Source organism: Scyliorhinus torazame, chromosome 1 (assembly GCF_047496885.1).
Source record: "Scyliorhinus torazame isolate Kashiwa2021f chromosome 1, sScyTor2.1, whole genome shotgun sequence".
Classification (NCBI taxonomy): Eukaryota; Metazoa; Chordata; class Chondrichthyes; order Carcharhiniformes; family Scyliorhinidae; genus Scyliorhinus; species Scyliorhinus torazame.
In genome coordinates, this window is record NC_092707.1 from 181,463,701 (window position 1) to 181,482,122 (window position 18,422).

General features: G+C 43.4%; 1 protein-coding gene across 3 annotated transcripts in view; it reads right to left on the reverse strand.

The window, feature by feature from the left end:
- Positions 1-18,422, reverse strand: part of LOC140418106 (disks large-associated protein 2-like) — a 1,176,606-nt gene that overhangs the window by 23,807 nt on the left and 1,134,377 nt on the right. For 2 of the 3 annotated variants that reach the window (XM_072501530.1, XM_072501527.1), the window contains 2 exons: positions 15,838-15,929; positions 3,696-3,848 (listed from right to left, as the gene is read on the reverse strand). In XM_072501530.1, the coding sequence (XP_072357631.1) occupies positions 3,696-3,848; positions 15,838-15,929 (245 nt within the window). The remainder of the gene's footprint in view (positions 1-3,695; positions 3,849-15,837; positions 15,930-18,422) is intronic. The other variant, XM_072501537.1, reaches the window with a different exon arrangement.

Consider the following 18,422-nt stretch of genomic DNA (forward strand, 5'->3'; position numbering starts at 1 on the left):
TAACAATGCTAAAAGCCACTGGGGTAAGAGAAGCTGAAGTGAATAAAATCATCCATTTCATCAATAATGATGAGCTCTGTGCTTCATGATCACCAGCTGATTTGTACAGACTTGTAGGTGATGGTTTGCAGGCATCATTTCCAAAGTGAAAACCATTCTGAAAGACTTTTAACAGTACTTGCCACAAATGATTCTTGTGAATGTTCTTTATCTGTATCGAACAGAGTTAAAATGTATTTGTGAAGTATGATGAGTCAGGAAATTTGGTAACTTCAACAATATTGATGATTGAAAGTACATCTTTCCAATATTTTACCTGCGATGATGCAATTCATTTTTTGAAGAAGCTTAGAAAGAAAGGCAGCACAGTAGCACAACCGATTAGCACTGTGGCTTCACAGTGCCAGGGTTCCAGGTTTGATTCCCTGCTAGGTCACTGGCTGTGCGGAGTCCGCATGTTCTCCCCGTGTCTGCGTGGGTTTCCTCCAGGTGCTCCGGTTTTCTCCCACAATCCAAAGACGTGTAGATTAGGTGGATTGGCCATGATAAATTGCCCTTAGTGACCAAAAAAGCTTAGGAGGGGTTATTGGGTTACGGGGATAGGGTGGAAGTGAGGGCTTAAGTGGGTCGGTGCAGACTCGATGGGCCGAATGGCCTCCTTCTGCACTGTATGTTCTATGTAAAACTTTTTAAATTGCTATGTCAAAAAGGAATTAAGCAAAAAATTTTAAAATCTGCCTGTCTTCCATATTCTCTTGTTTAAATTCTGTTTTTTTTAAAATGGACCATTGCTGGTCTGATATAATGGCTGCAGCTAATATTTCTAACCACCATCACTCTCCAGACTGACCTTCAGAAAGTCTGTTCAGGACAAAGAACAGAATTCTCCAGACAGAGCCACTGATATTGGACTTGGACTCACTGGGCACTTTAAGGCAATAACGTATTTGATTTTGTGAGAGGAAGTAAGGAAGTTAACTTTTGAAACTGAATGAGATGCTGAAATATCCTGAATGGCAGTATATGTATCTTGTTGATTGGAGTATTTACTCCAGCATTGCACTGGCTCATTCTGTCCTGCACTGGTCTGTGCTGCAATGATGTCATCAGCTGATTTTTGCATCTTGTTGCTCATGTGGAATTGCTTCACTTTGCCTATTACTTGCTGCTTATGTTGTTTGGCACGCAAGTAGTCCTGTATTGTAGCTTCACCAGGTTGATCCCTCATTTTATGTATGCCTGGTATTGCTCCTGGCATGCCCTCCAGCACTCTTCATTTGAAGCAGGGTTGATCCTCTGGTTTGGTGGTAATGGTAGATGAGGTTACAGATTGTGGTTGAGTATAATTCTGCTGCTGCTGACGGCCCACAGTGCCTCATGGGTGCCCAGTTTTGAGTTGCTAGCTCTCTTATAGGTCTATCCCATTTATCATGGTGGTAGTGCCGTACAACACAACACATCAGTGAACCTTGGGCTGCGACCTTCAGGCATGCTCCAAACATGTGCCCACCTTACACCTGCTCCCAGAGAACCAATTTGCTGTTGTCGGCACAGTATTGTCAACGTACGGTGAGTGGAGGAAAAGTGTATTCAGGGAGGAGGGGAGGTCCCATAATAAAAAATGGCATTACTTGAAGTAAGTCCTCACCCACCATCCCATCAACAACATACACTGAAAGCCTCAATTGCATATAGTTTAGTGAGTTGAACTCAACTGTATTGTCCTCACTTCCAAATCCTACCATAACTTTGCTTTGCCCTACGTAGGTGATCCCTTCCTGCCTTATAGTCCTTTATGCAACCTTATCATTGGACTCCAACTTGTTTCTCAATCTCGCTGTTCTAACAGTGGACATTCAACATAGAACATAGAACATAGAACAGTACAGCACAGAACAGGCCCTTTGGCCCTCGATGTTGTGTAGAGCATTGTCCGAAACCAAGATAAGCTATCCCACTCCCTGTCATTCTGGTGTGCTCCATGTGCCTATCCAATAACCGCTTGAAAGTTCCTAAAGTGTCCGACTCCACTATCACAGCAGGCAGTCCATTCCACACCCTAGCCACTCTGAGTAAAGAACCTACCTCGGACATCCCTCCTATATCTCCACCCTGAACCTTATAGTTATGCCCCCTTGTAACAGCTACATCTACCCGAGGAAATAGTCTCTGAACGTCCACTCTATATATCCCCCTCATCATCTTATAAACCTCTATTAAGTTGCCTCTCATCCTCCTCCGCTCCAAAGAGAAAAGCCCTAGCTCCCTCAACCTTTCCTCGTAAGATCTATCCTGCAGACCAGGCAGCATCCTGGTAATTCTCCTTTGCACCCTTTCCAATGCTTCCACATCCTTCCTATAGTGAGGTGACCAGGACTGCACACAATACTCCAAATATGGTCTCACCAGGATCATGTACAGTTGCAGCATAACCCCGCGGCTCTTAAACTCAAGCCCCCGTTAATAAACGCTAACACACTATAGGCCTTCTTCGTGGCTCTATCCACTTGAGTGGCAACCTTCAGAGATCTGTGGACATGAACCCCAAGATCTCTCTGTTCCTCCACATTCCTCAGAACCCTGCCGTTAACCCTGTAATCCGAATTCAAATGTTTTCTACCAAAATGAATCACCTCGCATGTATCAAGGTTAAACTCCATCTGCCATTTTTCGGCCCAGCTCTGCATCCTATCTTTGCAGCCTACAACAGCTAAACATTAAAAAAAATTAATTGGATGTGGCCACTTCTTGCTGAGCCAGCATCTATTTTCCATCCCTAATTGCCCCTTGAATGGAGTGGCTTGTTGGGTCATTTCAGAGCCAACCACATTACTGTGGGTCTGGAGCACACATAAGAGCATGGCTTACGACAATCAACAGTGGATTTATGCTCAGCATTAGACTTTTAATTTCTGATTTGTTTTGTTGATTTCAAATTTCACCATCCACCCTGGTGCGATTTGAACCAGCGTCATTAGCCTGGGTTCCTTGATTACTAGTCTGGTACCAATACTGCTACACCACCACCTCTCTGGAGTTTCCGTTCTAATTCTGTCCAATTTTCCATGCCCTCTTTCAAAACCTTCCCCAAAATCCTTCTCTACAATTGTGACTTTGATTCCCCCCCCCATTGTAATCATTTCCATTTTCTCTTCTCCTTTTGGGTTGTCCACTGTCTTGTCCAATTGAATGTAAAGTACTTGTGGGATATTTTTCAGCAGGGAAGGAGCATTACAGATATTTCTGATGTGCTGCACCATTCTAAATGGGTATGTCTATCAAACATTGTTAGCGACGGTGACATTTTTCATTTATAACAATTTTAATACACATTTCTCCTTTTATATTATTGTACCTGTGGAGATATTGCCCTTTATAAATTTTCACTGCCAAATATTGCATTGCAGTTATGAAGGGAAGGATGCCCCCTTACAAGAAATGCATGTTCCTTTTCATTTCTCTTCCTATGTATTGTTCTCTCATTCCCTTGGGGCGTAAAAAACCAAATGCACCCTTTAACCAAAATCTGCCATGCAATCTTATAGTCACATCAGACGATGCATTTTTAATTGTCTTTTTACTTTTGTCGTTATAGAATTCCAAAAGTATATCTGTGACCACTTTAAGATTCAGTAAAGGAAGAAAAAAAACAACAACAGCACAGTGTGGTATGTGATGGGCACGTGTGGGCCTACCTTTCTGTCTGAAGACTCTAGCAATTTCCAATTATTGGCCTTTATCTGCAAAAGCTCATCAAACTTCAAAGTCACATCCTCAACCGTCAGCTGTAAGAGATCCCAGAATCCTGCAAGGTCCTGGGAGGTAGGCAAAGGAAAAGCATTCGGGTCCTGAGAGCACAAAATGAGCAACAAGAAAGAAATTACAGTCATTTTTTTTTCAATAAGTGTACCCATGAACGAAAGTGCCCCATAAATGAAAATATGCATTTCTGATTCTGGCAGATAATTTTTGTGTGGGAAGGAAATGGGAGAGTTGCAGGTTTTAATCCATGCTGCCCTTCCTGTCCTGAAGGCATGATTCATGCATTAATTAGAGACACTGGCAAACCTTAAATATCACGTTCAACTAGCTCGCCTTCATATTTCAGACAAGCAGTGAGTCGAAGGTGGACTGTTGTCTCGTTCAACATTGAGGGGCCAATTTTCGACTTCAGTGGGGATATCAATAGAGAGTATACACAGGCTGCCAATTCACTGCCCCAGTTTTCTTGTCAGAATTGAAAATTATATTCCCACTGTTTCTCCTCAACACCCATAAGGTGTAGGAGCAGAAGTAGGCCATTCGGCCCATCGAGTCTGCTTTGCCATTCGATAAGATCATGATTGATTTCATATGATAATCCTCAACTCCACTTTCCCGCCATATCACCATAACCCTTGATTCCCTTCCTGAATGCAAATCTGACTATCTCCAGCCTTGAATATATTCAATGACCCAGCCTCGACAGCTCTCTGCGGTAAATAATTCCATAGATTCAGTATCCTCCTTATCACTGTCTTAAATGGGTGACCCCCTTACTCTAAGATTCTGCCCTCTGGTCCTAGATTCGCCCACCAGGGGAAACAACTTCTCAACATCTACTGTGTCAGGACCCCTGAGAATCTACATTATGGCTGCTTCGAACAGGTTTCACTATTTTTTGCCTCATTTTTCCTTCCCTTGGCTTAAGACATTGACACCAATTCCAACAATCCTATTGCTCCCTCTGCTTCAATCCTATCAGTGATAGGAATGAACCCAGATGTTTTTAGATTAAAATAGTCGGTCGACATGTATTTCAGTTCATGCATTCCTTCCGTATTCAGGTGCCTGTGCGCAGAATTAACCAAATGTTCACCAGCTCATAGAGGTAGGTATTGAGGGAATGGGAGGGCAAGCAAATTATGCAAAAAAAGCACTGAGAAAGAGCAGTAATGGCTTGTTTATTAATCTCTCCTGTAAAATTGAGCCAGTAAGTGTGCTGTGTCAGCGAACTGCGACTGGACCTGCAAATAGCTTCCTCCCGAATATTTTTAAAGTTCTATACCTCAACCCTATGTTTTCCAGAAATCAAAGACTCAAAAGATAACACATGGTAAGAATACATGCAAATCTTAAGAGATTTTGCATTTTCACTCTTCTGCCCTTACCCCCAGTCTGGACATAAGAAATATTCAGTGAAAAAGCTACTGTAAGTTGCTCGTGTCTTTTCCTAAAGGATTTACTCAAGATTTTTTTTGCCATGGATCCACCTATAGATGAATAGGAATACCAGGAGTCAGAAAACAATGGTGGAAATTGTTTACAGACCCCTCAGCTGTCATTATATCATTAGGCAGAGCACTAAACAAGAATTTATTGGAGCTTGTAACAGAGGCAATGTAATAATTGTGGAGGAATTTAATCTTCATAGAAACTGGAAGAATCAAATTGGTAAGGATGGTCAAGAAAGTGAGTTTGCAGAACATTTTCCTGGAACAATAGCTACCTAGGGATACAACTATTTTAGATCTAGTGTTGTGAAATGAGACAGGTTAATTAGTAATGTCACAGTAAAAGATCCACTGGGATATCGTGATCATAATACCATTAAGTTAATTTTTTTCTTCTTTTGTTCTTCTTTTATAAATTTAGAGTACCCAATTTTATTTCTTTCCAATTAAGGGGCAATTTAGCATGGCCAATTCACCTACCCTGCACATATTTGGGTCATGGGATGAGACCCACACAGACACTGGAAGACCCGGAGCTGGTGCTAACCACTGTGCTGCCTTATAATACCATTACATTTCAAGGTAAGTTTGAAAGTGCTATATTCCAAACCACAAAACAGAATTTTAAACTTAAACTAAGACAGTTACGTGGATATGAGGGACGATCTGGCTAAGGTTGATTGGGCAACATAAAGTTGTTAATGAGCAGTGGGAAACATTTAAAGAAACAATTTGAACTATTCAACAAAAAAACAAGAACTCAACAGGAAAGATCCATCTGGGACACACCTAGTAAGTTAAGGATTTAAAGAAGACATTTACAATTGCAAAAAAAATCAGCAAGACATAAGATTGGTAGTGCTTTAAAAACCAGCAAAATCAAAAAGTTAATTAAATAAGGAAAAAATAGGATACGTGAGTAAATTAGCCAAAAATATAAAAACAAATTGTCAGAACTTTTAGAAGAATATAAAAAAGGAAGAGGGTAGCTGAACAAAACAGAAGAAATTATCATGGGGTATGAGGAAATGACAGAGAAAATGAACAAGAATTTAGTGTCAGTCTTCATAGTAGCAGAAACAACTTGGATACCAAAAATAAAGGATAACCCGAAGGGCTAAAAGGAGTAAGGAAATTAAACTAGTTAACATCAGCAGATAAAAGGAACTGCAAAAACTAAATTATGACAACAGCCCAGGACCTGATGGCCTACACCTTAGAGTTCTGAAATAAATAGCTTCAGCGATAGTGGATGCATGAGCTCTGATTTTCTAAAATTCCTTAGATTTGGAAATGTCCCATCAGATTGGAAGTTGGCAAATGTAAATCCACTTCCTCAGAAAGGAGTGAGAGAGAAAATGAGAGGGAATTACAGGCCAGTTAGCTGAACAGATGTTGATGGGAAAATGCTGGAATCTATTAGTAAGGAAGTCTTAACAATGCACTAAGAAAAGTAAAATATGATCAGAACAATTCAAAGCAGTTTTAGGAAAGGGAAATCCTGTTTTAACAAATTAATTTAATTTGTTTGTAAATGCAATGGGTCGAGTAGACAATGGCAGATCAGTACCTGGATTTCTAAAAGGCAATAAATAAGGTGTTCAATTGTTCATAGGCAAGATGAGGGTTTATGGAGCTGGAGGTAATATATTAGTATGGATGGGGAATTGATTAGTAATCAGGATGCAAATGTTTGGCATTAAAGAGGCATTTTCAGTTCAGCAGGCTGTGAGTGCTGCAGGGATCAGTGTTAGGCCTCAGCTATTTTAATCTCAATCTATATTAGTGATTTAGGTGAAGAGACTGAGAGCAATGTATCTAAGATTTCTGATTATGCAAAGTTAAGTGGAGAAGTAAACCGCTGGGAGGACACAGAGAGGCTGCAAAGAGTCATAGACAGCTTAAGTGAGTGGGCAACAAGGTGACAGATTTGCATAACGGCACAACTGGTCCACAGCAGACACCATCTCCCTGGCCCTACACTCATCCCTAGAGCACCTCGGTAACAAGGACTCCTACATCAGACTCCTATTTATTGACTGCAGCTCCGCCTTCAACACCATAATCCCAGCCAAGCTCTTGTCAAAGCTCCAAAACCTAGGACTTGGTTCCTCACTCTGCAACTGGATCCTCGACTTTCTGACCCACAGACCACAATTAGTAAGAATAAACAACAACAGCTCCTCCACACCGGAGCCCCGCAAGGCTGTGTACTTAGCCCCCCCCTGTACACACACGACTGCGTGGCAAAATTTGGTTTCAACTCCATCTACAGGTTTGCTGACGATACAACCATAGTGGGCTGGATCTCGAATAGCGATGAATCAGATTACAGGAGGGAGATAGAGAACCTAGTGGAGTGGTGCAGCGACAACAATCTACCCCTCAATGTCAGCAAAACTAAAGAGCTGGTAATTGACTTCAGGAAGCAAAGTACTGTACACACCCCTGTCAGCATCAATGGGGCCGAGGTGGCAATGGTTAGCAGCTTCAAATTCCTAGGCGTGCACATCTCCAAAAATCTGTCCTGGTCCACCCACGTCAACGCTGCCACCAAGAAAGCACAACAGCGCCTATACTTCCTCAGGAAACTAAGGAAATTCGGCATGTCCACATTAACTCTTACCAAATTTTACAGATGCACCATAGAAAGCATCCTATCGGGCTGCATCACAGCCTGGTATGGCAACTGCAAGAAACTTCAGAGAGTCATGAACACAGCCCAGCCCATCACACAAACCTGCCTCGCATCCATTGACTCCATCTACACCTCCCGCTGCCTGGGGAAAGCGGGCAGCATAATCAAAGAGTCCTCCCACCCGGCTTACTCACTCTGCCAACTTCTTCTATCGGGCAGGAGCCACAGAAGTCCGTGAACACGCATGAACAGACTCAAAAACAACTTCGTCCCTGCTGTTACCAGACTCCTAAACGACCCTCTTATAGACTGACCTGATTAATGCTACACCCATGTATGCTTCACCCGATGCCGGTGTTTATGTAGTTACATTGTGTACCTTGTGTGCCCTATGATGTATTTCTTTTCTTTTACTTTCATGTACTCAATGATCTGTTGAGCTGCTCGCAGAAAAATACTTTTCACTGTACCTCAGTACACAATAAACAAAATCCAAATCCAGATGGGGAAGTGTGAAGGTATTCACTTTGGTCATAAGAATAGAAAAGCAGAATATTTCTTTAAAGGTTTGGAACTTGTAATGATTGATGTTCAGAGAGACTTGGATATTTTTGTACAAGGAACACAAAAACTCAGCATGCAGATACAGCAAGCAATTAGGAAAGTAAATTACATGATGACCTTTATTATATGGACATTGGAATAGAGGAACCTACAAGATTCTGTAGGCATTTCAAAAGATAGATACTGAGAGATGGTTTTCACTGTTTGACAGTCTCAGGATAAGGGGCTGATCACTTTGGACGGAGATGAGGAGAAATTACTTCAATCAAAGAATCATGAATCTTTGGAATATTCTACTCCAGAGGGTTGAACTTCAGATGAACTTTGGAACATTCGGGAGGCAGAGGTGGTCATTGATAAAAGCTTCAGGGATGTAGTAACTCCGAAGAATAAAGATAGATGGGTGATGGTGAGAGGGGCTGGGAGGAAGCAGTCAGTCCAGGGATCCCCTGTGGTCGTTCCCCTTACAAGTATACCGCTTTGGATACTGTTGGGGGGGACAACTTACCAAGGGTAAGCCATGGGGTACAGGTCTCTGGCACAGAGTCTGTCCCTGTTGCTCAGAAGGGAAGGGGGGAGAGGAGTAGAACATTAGTCATTGGAGACTCCATAGTTAAGGGGATAGATAGGAGATTCTGTGGGAACGAGAGAGACTCGCGGCTGGTGTTTTGCCTCCCAGGTGCCAGGGTCCGCGATGTCTCGGATCGTGTTTTCGGGATCCTTAAGGGGGAGGGGGAGAAGCCCCAAGCCGTGGTCCACATAGATACCAACGACATAGGTAGGAAAGGGGATAGGAATGTAAAGAAGGAATTCAGGGAGCTAGGGTGGAAACTTAGATCTAGGACAAACAAGAGTGATTATCTCTGGGTTGTTACGCGTGCCACGTGCTAGCGAGACGAGGAATAGGGAGAGAGAGCAGTTGAACACGTGGCTACAGGGATGGTGCAGGAGGGAGGGTTTCAGATTCCTGGATAATTGGGGCTCATTCTGGGGTAGGTGGGACCTCTACAAACGGGATGGTCAACACCTGGACCAGAGGGGTACCAATATCCTGGGCAGGAAATTTGCTAATGCTCTTCGGGAGGGTTTAAACTAGTTCAGCAGGGGATTGGGAATCTGAATTGTAGCTCCAGTATACAGGAGGTTGAGAGTTGTGAGGTCATGAGTAAGGTTTCAAAGTTGCAGGAGTGTACCGGCAGGCAGGAAGGTGGTTTAAATTGTGTCTACTTCAATGCCAAAAGTATCCGGAATAAGGTGGGTGAACTTGCGGCATGGATTGGTACCTGGGACTTCGATGTTGTGGCCATTTCGGAGACATGGATAGAGTAGGGACAGGAATGGTTGTTGCAGGTGCTGGGGTTTAGATATTTCAGTGAGCTCAGGGAAGAGGGGGAGGGGTGGCATTGTTAGTCAAGGACAGTATTACGTTGGCAGAAAGGATGTTTGATGAGGACTCGTCTACTGAGGTAGTATGGGCTGAGGTTAGAAACAGGTAAGGAGAGGTCACCCTGTTAGGGGTTTTCTATAGGCCTTCGAAAAGTTCCAGTGATGGAGAGGAAAGGATTGCAAAGATGATTCTGAATAGGAGCGAAAGCAACAGGGTAGTTGTTATGGGGGACTTTAACTTTCCAAATATTGACTGGAAATGCTATAGTTCGAGTACTTTAGATGGGTCTGTTTTTGTCCAATGTGTGCAGGAGGGTTTCCTGACACAGTATGTAGATAGGCCAACGAGAGGCGAAGCCATATTGGATTTGGTACTGGGTAATGAACCAGGACAGGTGTTAGATTTGGAGGTAGGTGAGAACTTTGGTGATAGTGACCACAATTCGATTACGTTTACTTTAGTGATGCAAAGGGATGGGTATATACCACAGGGCAAGAGTTATATCTGGGGGAAAGGCAATTATGATGCGATGAGGCAAGACTTAGGATGAATCGGATGGAGAGGAAAACTGCAGGGGATGGGCACAATGGAAATGTGGAGCTGATTCAAGGAACAGCTACTGCGTGTCCTTGATAAGTAGGTACCTGTCAGGCAGGGAGGAAGTGGTCGAGCAAGGGAACCATGTCAAGAGGAAGAAGGAGGCTTATGTAAAGATGAGACGTGAAGGTTCAGTTAGGGCACTCGCGAGTTACAAGTTAGCTAGGAAGGATCTTAAAGAGAGAGCTAAGAAGAGCCAGGAGGGGACATGAGAAGTCTTTGGCAGGTAGGATCAAGGATAACCCTAAAGCTTTCTATAGATATGTCAGGAATAAAAGAATGACTAGAGTAAGAGTAGGGCCAGTCAAGGACAGTAGTGGGAAGTTGTGCGTGGAGTCCGAGGAGAGAGGAGAGGTGCTAAATGAATATTTTTCGTCAGTATTCACATAGGAAAAAGACAATGTTGTCGAGGAGAATACTGAGATACATGCTACTCGACTAGAAGGGCTTGAGATTCATCAGGAGGAGGTGTTAGCAATTCTGGAAAGTGTGAAAATAGATAGGTCCCCTGGGCCGGATGGGATTTATCCTAGGATTCTCTGGGAAGCTAGGGAGGAGATTGCTGAGCCTTTGATTTTGATCTTTAAGTCATCTTTGTCTCCAGGAATAGTGCCAGAAGACTGGAGGATAGCAAATGTTGTCCCCTTGTTCAAGAAGGGGAGTAGAGACAACCCCGGTAACTATAGACCAGTGAGCCTTACTTCTGTTGTGGGCAAAGTCTTGGAAAGGTTTTGAAGAGATAGGATGTATAATCATCTGGAAATGAATAATTAGATTAGAGATAGTCAACACGGTTTTGTGAAGGGTAGGTCGTGCCTCACAAACCTCATTGAGTTATTTGAGAAGGTGACCAAGCAGGTGGATGAGGGTAAAGCAGTTGTTGTGGTGTATATGGATTTCAGTAAAGCCTTTGATAAGGTTCCCCACGGTAGGCTATTGCAGAAAATACGGAGGCATGGGATTCAGGGTGATTTAGCAGTTTGGATCAGAAATTGGCTAGCTGGAAGAAGACAAAGGGTGGTGGTTGATGGGAAATGTTCAGCCTGGAGTCCAGTTACTAGTGGTGTACCACAAGGATCTGTTTTGGGGCCACTTCTGTTTGTCATTTTTATAAATGACCTGGAGGAGGGCGTAGAAGGATGGGTGAGTAAATTTGCAGATGACACTAAAGTCGGTGGAGTTGTGGACAGTGCGGAAGGATGTTACAAGTTACAGAGGGACATAGATAAGCTACAGAGCATGGCTGAGAGGTGGCAAATGGAATTTAATGCAGAAAAGTGTGAGGTGATTCATTTTGGAAGTAATAACTGGAAGACAGAGGACTGGGCTAATGGTAAGATTCTTGACAGTGTGGATGAGCAGAGAGATCTCGGTGTCCATGTACATAGATCCCTGAAAGTTGCCACCCAGGTTGAGAGGGTTGTTAAGGAGGTGTACGGTGTGTTAGCTTTTATTGGTAGAGGGATTGAGTTTCGGGGCCATGAGGTCATGTTGCAGCTGTACAAAACACTGGTGCGGCCGCATTTGGAGTATTTCGTGCAATTCTGGTCGCCTCATTATAGGAAGGATGTGGAAGCATTGGAAAGGGTGCAGAGGAGATTTACCAGAATGTTGCCTGGTATGAAGGGAAGGTCTTATGAGGGAAGGCTGAGGGTCCTGAGGCTGTTTTCGTTAGAGAGAAGAGGGTTAAGAGGTGACTTAATTGAGGCATACAAGATGATCAGAGGATTAGATAGGGTGGACAGTGAGAGCCTTTTTCCTCCGATGGTGATGTCTAGCATGAGGGGACATAGCTTTAAATTGAGGGGAAATAGACATAGGACCGATGTCAGAGGTAGGGTCTTTACTCAGAGAGTTGTAAGGACGTGGGATGCCCTGCCTGTAACAGTAGTGGACTCGCCAACACTAAGGGCATTCAAATGGCCATTGGATAGACATATGGACGATTAAGGAATAGTGTAGATGGGCTTTAGAGTGATTTCACAGTTCGACGCAATATCGAGGGCCAAAGGGCCTGTACTGCTCTGTAATGTTCTATGTTCTATGTTGGTGATGCTCCATTTTTTAATACATTTACGGCTGGTATAGGCAAATGTTTGATCTCTCGGGAAATTAAGGAATATATGGAGAATGGATGTTTCGATATGAATTTCAAAGATATTACCCCCATGAACCCTTATCTTGTCTATTAACAATTAACCGGAAAACTTATTGAATATCATTTAGAAATCCAGGTACATCTACTGAATATGGTACTACATTTTCCTTTCAATCTGATGGGACATTTCCAAATTTTTTTGTTTTCGATTATTGAAAAAAAAAAATCCCAATTAAGGGGCAATTTAGCTTGTCCAATCCACCTACTTTGTACACCTTTGGGTTGTTGGGGTGAGACCCACGCAGGCATGGGAGAATGTGCAAACTCAACACAGATAGTGACCCGTGGCCGGGATTGAACCCGGGTCCTTAGCGCTGTGAGTCAGCAGTGCCAACCACTGCACCAGCATGCAGCCCAGAACATTTCCAAATCTAAAGGATTTTAGAAAATCAGAGCTCATGCATCCACTGTCACTGAAGCAATTTATTTCAGAACCCTATCTGAATTTTTTTTTGTCTGCTGATATTAACCACTTTGATTTCCTTACTATTTTTAGCCCTTAGGGTTATCCTCTATTTCTGGTAACCAAGTTGTGTCGCCTACCATGAAGACTGACACAAAATATTTATTAAATGCTTCTGCCATTTCCTCATTCCCCGTGATAATGACTCTGGACCTGTTGCATAGAATTGCACACCTGGAGGGTGTCAAGGTCCACTTAAAGCAGGGATCTCTTGAAAGGAAGACATTAAAAATATAAGTGTTGGACTTTGATCAGATATAGTTCTATCACGACGATTTTCACTGCTAACCAGCCAGATACTCATCAAACATTCAAAGTCCACTGTGGGAAATGAAATAACTCCAATTCCTGTTGATTTTTAGCTTGAAATGTGCCAACGGTTTTGGAGATGAAAAGATCAAAAGTTAGAATTACTTGCTTTGCAACAATGCCTGCACGATGTGCTAATCAAACTCATGTCTGGGCATATGCAGACAGGAGTTTTAAAAACAGCATCAGAAGGAGGAGAAGGAAACATGTCAGTCATCTAAAAACATTGCTGGAAGAGAGCAGGAAAGGATTTCTCTCTCTGATGCTGAAAGAATGTCTTCAATAAAGTGCAGGCCTGAGTCAAGTCAACACCAGAATTCTACAGGAAACCAACTCACTTCAAACAACCACAATGTTTGACAATCTATGCCTGGAAGACAAACAATGGATCAATTAAGGGGCTGGTTTAGCACAGGGCTAAATCGCTGGCTTTGAAAGCAGACCAAGGCAGGCCAGCAGCACAGTTCAATTCCTGTACCAGCCTCTCCGAACAGGCGCCGGAATGTGACGACTAGGGGCTTTTCACAGTAACTTCATTTGAAGCCTACTTGTGACAATAAGTGATTTTCATTCATTTTCAATTGTATATTCCTTTCGTTTTATTTGGACTCTAAGTTGTGTGTGTGTGTTTGTGCCTTCATTTTTCTTGGGTCTCGCAACTAATAAATGTATTCATTCATTGACTCAAGAAAACCTGATTTCATCAGCTCCTTATTCACAAATAAATACATTTGGATTGGGAAAGGCATTTAAGGGGGAAATAAACTTAAAAACCTTTGTTGTGACCAAACGAGGGGGCTGAATAGATCACAGCACCAGGGACCCGGGTTCGAGTCCCGGCTTGGGTCACTCTGTGGAGTCTGCACGTTCTTCCCATGTCTGCGTGGGTTTTCTCCGGGTGCTCCGGTTTCCTCCCACAAGTCCCGAAAAGACGAGCTTTTTAGGTAAATTGGACATTCTGAATTCTCCCTTTGTGTACCCGAACAGGCGCCGAAGTGTGGCGACTAGGGGATTTTCACAGTAACTTCATTGCAGTGTTAATGCAAGTTTACTTCTGACACTAATGAAGATTATTAATCATTATTATTAGTAGGGGAGAAGTTTGCTTCTCACCCGGCCACAACATAAGGATGGCATCAAAGTAGTCAAATAGAACTTATGCTGCTAGTATTAAATTCCAGGGTCTCAAAGCATCAACAAAATATCAACATTTAGAGATTGAAATAAAAACATAAAATGGACAAAATTCAAAGCAGCTTGGTCAGCATCTGAAAGAACAAACTAGATTGACATAACAGGATTATGGTCCTGGTCCCACACAGAAGTATCAAACTGTCTTTCTCCTTCAGATACTGATTGAGCAGAGTTCTCAAAACCTAAGAACAACAGTAACAATTTCTCCCATATTACTCCCTGCAATATGCAGTTAGCGTTTTCCCGCAATACTGCTTCACATAATTAATTAATGGGAGGGTGAGCTAGTCCAGCTTTCCTGATTGTCTAGCATATTGAAGTTTACGAGGAAAAAGTAAGCACAGGGAATGTAGAAATGTTGAGTTTACCTCTGTATACATTCAGCACTTTTGTTAATTGTGATGTCTGTGCCAGAACAGGCAGCAAAGTGTCACATTTGTCACAATTAAGCAACAAATTCAGAGGTTTAAAGAGGGAGTCTCATCATTGGTACCATTTATCAAAATTTCAAAAACTATCATTAATTTCAGCATCCTTTATTCCTTGGGGTGAAAAACTTTGTGAAGTAATGAGTGAGGAGAATCGTTTTAGGGGAACTTGGCTTGTGTGGAGTTCCTGAGGTGTAAAATGGGTGAGGTAATTCACTTCATTCACACATTGGAATCCTGCATATCCCAGGTAAATCACTCTTCTTTTTTTAAATAAATTCAGAGTATCCAATTATTTCTTTTTCCAATTAAGGGGCAATTTAGAGTGGTCAATCCACCTACCTGCACACCTTTGGGTTGTGGGGGCGAAACCCACGCAAACACGTGGAGAATGTGCAAACACCATAGGGACAGTGACCCAAAACTGGGATTGAGCCTGGGACCTCTGTGCCGTGAGGCAGCAGGGTTAACCCACTGCGCCACCGTGCTGCCCCGTAAATCACTCTTCTAATATGAAGATATCCTCATCCTGCTGAAGTCAGTAACTCTTTGAAGGAAACTCCTCTGATGGAACATTGGAAAAGGTGTAGGCCATTTAGCCCCTTAAACATGGTCCACCCTTAAATGTGATTGTAGTTGGTGGCAGCATCCTCAGAAAGCATTACAAATTCAAGTATTGTTTTTGAAAAAATATCAGAAGCACAGATTGTGAGTAATCATAATTCCCTGGAACTGAATTTTACAAGGGGTAGTGTTGGAGAGACTCACTCTTTAAAGATAAGGAAAGCAGTTCAGCACACGCGAATAGCTATTGTTGCCAAACCCTGGGAGAGCCCATTCCTAGGATCCTCTGCCCTAAACAAACACACACAGCCATTTGATTTACCATATTCTGCTGGCATAGTCGATAAAACTGCTGGAACTTCTGTGACATGAGAAGCTGGGCACTGCCCACTGCGCTGCGAATCTTCTCAAGCACTAAGATGAAAGAGAGAGAGAGTGCATTAGGTTCTGGGTACAATCATTACACCAGTATAGAGAGTTGTTAATTCCGAGTGAATGAAGATCTTCAGATCTTTTTCTGAACACGTGTCAGTCTCCAAATTGAGGGTGGTGATAGGGGGGGGGGGGGGGGGGGGGGAGGTCAAGCAATCTGCTCCCAGAATTCTGCAAAAATTACCCTTGAGCTGTTATTAGGAAGGGCATATCTTAGTGCAAGTGAGATAAGTCAGAAAGGCATTGACTCACGTGATCATCGTGCCAGTTGAGAACCTTGAAAAATGTCAGGAGACTGAGAGAGTGAGAAATTAAGTCAAAAGAATGAAAATTTGTTTAAAGGAGGTGAACCTCGTCAGTATTGTCAATACTGTACATGTTCCCGAAGATAATTGATGCATTTTTTAAAATGAGATGTGAGCAGTATTTATTCAATTTATCTTATGCAATGACTTGATACAATCTAGATTGCATTGTTTGAAGGAGTGTTGGAAACACATTCAAATAACAACCTTCAAACTGGAATTAGTTCTTAATACCGGGTTACAGGGGAAACAGCTAAGAAAATAGGATTAGTTGGCATTTCTTTCAAAGAGTTGACAGAGGCATGATAGATTGCAAGCCTTCCTTCTGTATTTATGATTCTATTCTACAGGTTGAATCAGTGTGTTTATATCTAAATTAGAAGCAAAGCAAGACCATATGCATTTATATTTTTGGATTATTCTAAAGAAGAAACCATAATTTGTTTTTTGCAAATATCGCCATAATTTGACTGAACAATCACTTTCATTGACAATAAAAATGTGGAAATTCCCTGGTACCTCAGAGTTCAGCATGAGGTTTTATTTGGGATACTCAATCTACGCAGAGTTACTGTATGTCACTCAGGGTTACAACTGGGTTTATTGCCCACTCTAGGAAGAGACCAAGATTTTTGCATTTGACCACCAATAGATGTCAGTTGAGGCTAAATCTGGACGTTGCCGTGATGGCACACATAGGCAAACAGCCTGTCAACATTCATTGTAAAATCTCACACAAAGCCAGTGACCACTGGGCAGTATGATTGGACTGTGAGTGGTCATTACAAAAACAGAAGAATCAGCAACTCCGGAAAGAGGAGGAAGGGGACAGAGGAGACAATGGCATAGGAGACTTTACAACACATTTATATTTCCTGCGTGAACTACGTGGACTTCGAAATAAAAACAGGTGGACCTTAACCGAATGCCATAGACAAAAAGACAAAGTATGTGATATTAAGGCCACGCTACAACCGACTTGGGATGCGATGCAGCCAGTAAATCTTGTGAGATTTACCCAGCTTGTAACGTGTTGCGGGTGTGGTAGTCTGTGTTAGGAGGATTACGGTACCTAGTAATGCTGGAATACCATTGGTGGAGAATGTACTTGTCCCCATTGGATAAGCTTGTATGTTAGCTCCGCCCTGCAAGGCGGGGTATAAGAGCCCGTGCTGCCCCAGCAGCTTTTTTCTGTACCTGCGCTGCTGGAGGAAACATCTAACGTATTAAAGCCTTCAATTGTCTCCAATCTCGTTTCGGAGGTTATTGATCGTGCATCAATTTAATACGTTAGATTTAAAAGACTAGAGCTCTGAATCAAGCCGGAGTGTCTGCAACTCAGCCCCCACATGGCAAACTCAGCAGCAACCTTCAAGCACTGGCTGGCGTGTTTCAACGGATATCTCGGAACGGCCGAAAACACACCCACGGGAGAACAGAAACTTCATGTCCTGCACTCGAGGGTGAGCCCAGAAATCTACACCCTCATCGAGGACGCGGACGATTTCGATGCAGCAATGGAGCTGCTGAAAGGACACTATATTCGCCCTGTAAACCAGTCTACGCCCGACGTCTGCTAGCGACGAGGCGACAAATCCCTGGGGAATCGCTGGAAGAATTCTACCGTGCGCTCCTGGTGTTGGGGAGAAACTGCAGCTGCCCGCAAATTTCGGTAAGTGACCACACAGAACTTTTGATCCAGGACGCTTTCATTGCAGGTATGCTGTCCTCCCAAATCCGTCAGCGATTGCTGGAGAAAGAGACACTAGGCCTCAAGGAGGCATGGGCCCTTGCCGGCTCCCTGGATGTGGCCTCCCGAAATGCCCGTACTTATGTCCCCGACCACGCAGCAGCCCCCTGGGCAGCATGGAACCCCCCGCGGCCGAGCCCGAGGCATCTCCCATCCCCCCACAAGCTTGTGCTGCAAGACGGCCTGGCAACCCCGGGGGGGCCCGCTTCTATTTTTGCGGGCAAGTCAAGCACCCCTGACAGCACTGTCCGGCCCATGCATCGACCTGCAAGGGATGCGGTAAAAAGGGCCACTTCGTGGCGGTATGCCAGGCCCGGATGGTCACTGTAGTCTCCGGCAGCGAATACGGACTGCCACCACAATCCTCTCCACGGTCCCTGTGCGGCCAACGGGCGCCGCCATCGTCCTCCTCCAGGGCCA